Source organism: Lolium perenne, chromosome 6, assembly GCF_019359855.2.
Source record: "Lolium perenne isolate Kyuss_39 chromosome 6, Kyuss_2.0, whole genome shotgun sequence".
Lineage (NCBI taxonomy): Eukaryota > Viridiplantae > Streptophyta > Magnoliopsida > Poales > Poaceae > Lolium > Lolium perenne.
The window spans coordinates 144,697,641-144,703,493 of NC_067249.2; the positions used below are offsets into that span (position 1 = coordinate 144,697,641).

General features: G+C 47.3%; 1 protein-coding gene across 1 annotated transcript; it reads right to left on the reverse strand.

Annotated features, from left to right (window-relative positions):
• Nucleotides 1-408: 408 nt before the first annotated feature.
• LOC127307341 (uncharacterized) lies at nt 409-1,125 on the reverse strand. The gene is made up of 2 exons (XM_051338076.2): nt 874-1,125; nt 409-779 (listed from the first exon to the last, which is right to left on the reverse strand). The coding sequence occupies exons 1-2, from the start codon at nt 1,009-1,011 to the stop codon at nt 627-629; spliced, it is 291 nt and encodes a 96-aa protein (XP_051194036.1). The 5' UTR covers nt 1,012-1,125; the 3' UTR covers nt 409-626.
• Nucleotides 1,126-5,853: the final 4,728 nt, after the last annotated feature.

Sequence of the window (5,853 nt, forward strand, 5' to 3'; positions counted from 1 at the left end):
CCAATGAAATCTAACCAATGTGGCTAAATTCCCTGAATATAGGGAGTCGAACCTGGTCCGGTGTAGACGCACCACTGCACCTCTGCCACTGGGCTATAACCCAGTCCTTGTAAAGAACTATTAACTGATCCATTGCTTGCCCAACAATAGATAAGTGCTTCCCCTTATACAGATATACCTAATTGAACTCTATCTCTAATTCAAAGGCTACTAGTCTGTTCCAATCTCTGTCTCTAATCTCATCTCATAGTTAAATGACACTACCATACATCGATCATCACAGTTTACACACACTGTGCTTCACAAAAGGAACATAAAGGTACCCATGAGTCATGACATGTTCCTAGCTTGCAAACATACATATCCAATATCACTGAACCCAACAGGCAGTAACGCATTCACATAGAGTGATGGATTAAAATCGGCATTTCGATTAATATGTAACAGCATTAACATGCTAATCCAAGAACCATCGAAACACCATGTAGCACAGTAAAGTAGGATAGCTTGGACAGATCGATCTACTAACGGGAGGTAATTGGGGGATCTCGAGCTGCAACAAGCGTACAGGTAGGTTCGCAGATAGGGAACTGTCTCCGCGTCAAGCGATGAAGGGCCTGGTCGGGTCAGCCGGTTTCCTGGTCGAAGTCGTCGCCGTCGGACTCATCGACGTTGTCGGCGTCGTCCTCCTCCACCTCGGCGTCGTACTCCTCCTTGATGTCGTTGGTGGGCTTGCCTATGATCACCAGGTTGCTGTTGGTCTTGCGGATCGCGTTCAGCTGACAGGAGCAGAACGAGACTGAATGCGTTAGTGACGCGGGGAGCAGTGGGGGGGGGGGGGGGGGAAGGAAGGGGGAGAGCAGCTAGCAGTACCTTGTCCTCGAGATCGGACTCGGCCATGGCGAGGAGGAGCTCGTCCTCCTGGGTGGTGACGTGCACGGGGAGGAGCGTGGACGCCGGGATCAGCGGCGGCGACGGCCACTGCCGCATCATCGCCGGGAACTGCAGCATATTCGCTTGACAACCTCCGCCGCCGCCGCCGCCGCTAGTTGGGGAAGGCCGGGAGAGATGGCTTGGACTCGTGAAGACTGGCTTCGGACTGAAATGTGGACTGGCCGTGACCAGCGTGGGGATTTTTTTCCTCTTTTTTGTTATACTCTACGTTCGAATGCAGTTGCCTGGGAGCTGCTGGGCCAGCAGGAGGGCCTGGCTGGCGTTCTGGCCCAGCACCAGCAGCAGCACGGTTATTTCACTTTGGACGTCGTTTGGTTGGCTGTGAGGCCTTGACTAGCATCGAGCCATTAATTTTTGGTTCGTTTGGTTGGCTGGGCTGGTAAAGCCAGGTTCTTGCATTAATCGGTTCTTAAAGCAGTCTCAGGATACGCTGGAGGAACGTCCGGAATGACAGTTTCTCTGGGGCAGGCCCGTTCTGCCACCACTTTGGCTTCAGCAATGCAACTGCTGCACCAGTTGTTGTTTACGCTCACTATCCCTTACACTACTCCACACACCATCTCTCAAATCAACACAAACATAGTCCGAATCGAAATAAGATGTATATGAAAAAGATGCGTGTCGATGATACGAACCAATTCTCACAATCGGTTTCGAGTTTCGTCTGTCATAAATTGTCAATTTCGTGTATGAAGTTTTAAGCGAAATTTGTCAAATTCGTCGCACACGGTCAACCGTTTGAGATTTCCTTTCAGGAGTAGGTTCACCTCACCATTCCGCATGATTTTCATGTTGACAGGTTTTTGTTTCGGTGTACATACGCTGATAGATAAATGACTCACAAGTATACTGTAATTTGTACGTATGTGTGACAACGGTTTGGAGTACTTTTGCTCAACTTCTGGCTCGCCATCTTCATGGACGGTGACGTGGTGATGATAGGTGATAATCTATGGTGGTGGAGTCATGGTAGTGTTCGTCTTCGTGGTCGGCGATGTGCTATGACCGACGTGACCGACGGTGTCATGGTGATGTTCGTCTTTGTGGTCGGCGATGTGCCCATACTTGTGACCGGCGTGGCCGGCGGTGTCCTGGTGGTGTTCGCCTTCGTGGTCGGCGACATAGTGATGCTTTTGACCGGCGTGAACGACGGTGCTATGGTGGTCTTCATCTTCGTGGTCGGCGACGTGCCCATGCTTGTGACCGGTGTGACCGACGGTGTCATGGTGCTCTTCGTCTTCGTGGTCGGTGACATGCCCATGCTTGCGACCGGCGTGACCGGCGGTGTACTGGTGGTGTTCGTCTTCGTGGTCGACGACATGGTGATGCGTGTGACCGGCGTGAACGACGGTGCTATGGTGGTCTTCATCTTCGTGGTCGGCGATGTGCCCATGCTTGTGACCAGCTGCTGGCGTGTAGTTGACGTGGGAGTTAGAAATCTTTGTGGTGTAACTTTTCTTCAGTTCCCCGGCAATGGCGCCAGAAAACTGTCTTGATGACGCGTAAAGCACACGCCCGTTGGGAACCCCAAGAGGAAGGTGTGATGCGTGCAGCGGCAAGTTTTCCCTCAGTAAGAAACCAAGGTTTATCGAACCAGTAGGAGTCAAGGAGCACGTGAAGGTTGTTGGTGGCGGAGTGTAGTGCGGCGCAACACCAGGGATTCCGGCGCCAACGTGGAACCTACACAACACAATCCAAATACTTTGCCCCAACTTAACAGTGAGGTTGTCAATCTCACCGGCTTGCTGTAAAAAAGGATTAATTGTATAGTGTGGAAAATAATGTTTGTATGCGAAGAAACAGTAAAGAACAATGTTTGCGGTAGATTGTATTCAATGTAAAAGAATGGACCGGGATCCACAGTTCACTAGTGGTGTCTCTCCAATAAGATAAAGCATGTTGGGTGAACAAATTACAGTTGGGCAATTGACAAATAAAGAGGGTATAACAATGCACATACATATCATGATGAGTAGTGTGAAATTCAATCGGGCATTATGACAAAGTACATAGACCGCTATCCAGCATGCATCTATGCCTAAAAAGTCCACCTTCGGGTTAGCATCCGCACCCCTTTCAGTATTAAGTTGCAAACAACAGACAATTGCATTAAGTATGGTGCGTAATGTAATCAACACAAATATCCTTAGACAAAGCATTGATGTTTTATCCCTAGTGGCAACAGCACATCCACAACCTTAGAACTTTCTGTCACTGTCCCAGATTAAATGGAGGCATGAACCCACTATCGAGCATAAATACTCCCTCTTGGAGTTACAAGTATCAACTTGGCCAGAGCCTCTACTAGCAACGGAGAGCATGCAAGATCTTAAACAACACATATATGATAGATTGATAATCAACATAACATAGTATTCCATATTCATCGGATCCCAACAAACGCAACATGTAGCATTACAAATAGATGATCTTGATCATGTTAGGTAGCTCACAAGATCAAACAATGATAGCACATGAGGAGAAGACAACCATCTAGCTACTGCTATGGACCCATAGTCCAGGGGTGAACTACTCACACATCAATCCGGAGGCGATCATGGTGATGAAGAGTCCTCCGGGAGATGATTTCCCTCTCCGGCAGGGAGCCGGAGGCGATCTCCTGAATCCCCCGAGATGGGATTGGCGGCGGCGGCGTCTCTGGAAGGTTTTCCGTATCGTGGCTCTCGGTACTGGGGTATTCGCGATGAAGGCTTTAAGTAGGCGGAAGGGTAGGTTTAGGGATGGCGCGAGGGCCCCACACGCTAGGGCGGCGCGGCCCCACCCTTGGCCGCGCGGCCCTGCCGTGGCGCCGCCTCGTCGCCCCACTTCGTAATCCTTTCGGTCTTCTGGAAGCTTCGTGGAAAAATAAGACCCTGGGCGTTGATTTCGTCCAATTCCGGGAATATTTCCTTTGTAGGATTTCTGAAACCAAAAACAGCAGAAAACAGCAACTGGCTCTTCGGCATCTTGTCAATAGGTTAGTGCCGGAAAATGCATAAATATGACATAAAGTGTGTATAAAACATGTGAGTATCATCATAAAAGTAGCATGGAACATAAGAAAATATATATACGTTTGAGACGTATCAAGCATCCCCAAGCTTAGTTCCTACTCGTCCTCGAGTAGGTAAACGATAACAAAGATAATTTCTAAAGTGACATGCTATCATAATCTTGATCAATACTATTGTAAGCATATGTAATGAATGAAGTGATTCGAAGTAATGGTAAAGACAATGATTAAACAACTGAATCATATAGCAAAGACTTTTCATGAATAGTACTTTCAAGACAAGCATCAATAAGACTTGCATAAGAGTTAACTCATAAAGCAATAGATTCTTAGTAGAAAGTTTTGAAGCAACACAAAGGAAGATATAAGTTTCAGCAGTTGCTTTCAACTTCAACATGTTTATCTCATGGATAATTGTCAACACAAAATAATATGATGAATGCAAATAAGCAAGTATGTAAGAATCAATGCACAGTTAACACAAGTGTTTGCTAATAAGATGGAAGGAAATGGGTAAACTGACTCAACATAAAAGTAAAAGAATGGCCCTTCGCAGAGGGAAGCAGGGATAAAATCATGTGCTAGAGCTTTTCAAGTTTTGAAATCATATAGAGAGCATAAAAGTAAAATTTTGAGAGGTGTTTGTTGTTGTCAACGAATGGTAGTGGGCACTCTAACCCCCTTGCCAGACAGACTTTCAAAGAGCGGCTCCCATGAGATTTTTATTTTTGGGTGACACTCCTTCCAACCTTTGCTTTCACAAGCCATGGCTAACCGAATCCTCGGGTGCCTTCCAACAATCACATACCATGAAGGAGTGTCTATTTATTTTAGTTTTATTTAGAGATGACACTCCTCCCCACCTTTGCTTTCTCAAGCCATGGCTAACCGAATCCTCGGGTGCCTTCCATCCTTTCACATACCATGGAGGAGTGTCTATTTGCAAAATTATGAAGGTTAATTAATTGGGGCTGGGAACCCATTGCCAACTCTTTTTGCAAAATTATTGGATAAGCGGATGAAGCCACTAGTCCATTGGTGAAAGTTGCTGATACGTCCATTTTGCATCACTATTTTATATCATAATTTGCTGTTATTCATTGATATATTTCGTATTTGGAGACGATACTTATGTTATTTCATCTATTTTGCATGTTTCATGATTATTGGAGGATCGCGCACCGGAGTCAGGATTCTGCTGGAAAAAGCGCCGTCAGAATGCAATATTTCGGAACATCAACAATTGACGGAAATTATATGAAAATTCCTATTTTTCCAGAAGACGAAGGGAGCCAGAAGGGGGAGCCGAGGAGGGCCGCCGTGGGCCCACCTCACAGGCCGGCGCGGGCCAAGGCCTGGCCGCGCCGCCTTGTGGGGAGGGGGCCCACAACCCCCTCTGGCCTCCTCTCCTTCGCGTATTTCTTCGTCCCGAAAACCTAAGCTCAGGGGGAACAGTCGCGAAGAGTCACAGCCGCCTCTGCGAGGCGGAGAACACCAGAGAGAAAAGAGCTCTCCGGCAGGCTGAGATCCGCCGGGGAAATTCCCTCCCGGAGGGGGAAATCGACGCCATCGTCACCGTCATCGAGCTGGACATCATCTCCATCACCATCGTCATCATCTCCATCATCATCACCGCCGCCTCCACCGCTGCACATCGTCACCGCTGTAACAATTTGGGTTGGATCTTGATTGTTTGATAGGGGAAACTCTCCCGGTATTGATTTCTACTTGTTATTGATGCTATTGAGTGAAACCATTGAACCAAGGTTTATGTTCAGATTGTTATTCATCATCATATCACCTCTGATCATGTTCCATATGATGTCCCGTGAGTAGTTCGTTTAGTTCTTGAGGACATGGGTGAAGTCTAAATGTTAGTAGTGAAT

Excerpts from the sequence above, each read along its gene's own strand:
- LOC127307341 (XM_051338076.2), bottom strand. The coding sequence starts at position 1,011 with ATGCTGCAGTTCCCGGCGATGATGCGGCAGTGGCCGTCGCCGCCGCTG. Across the intron at positions 780-873 it reads AGTCCGATCTCGAGGACAAG|CTGAACGCGATCCGCAAGAC; the intron begins GTACTGCTAGCT and ends TGCTCCTGTCAG.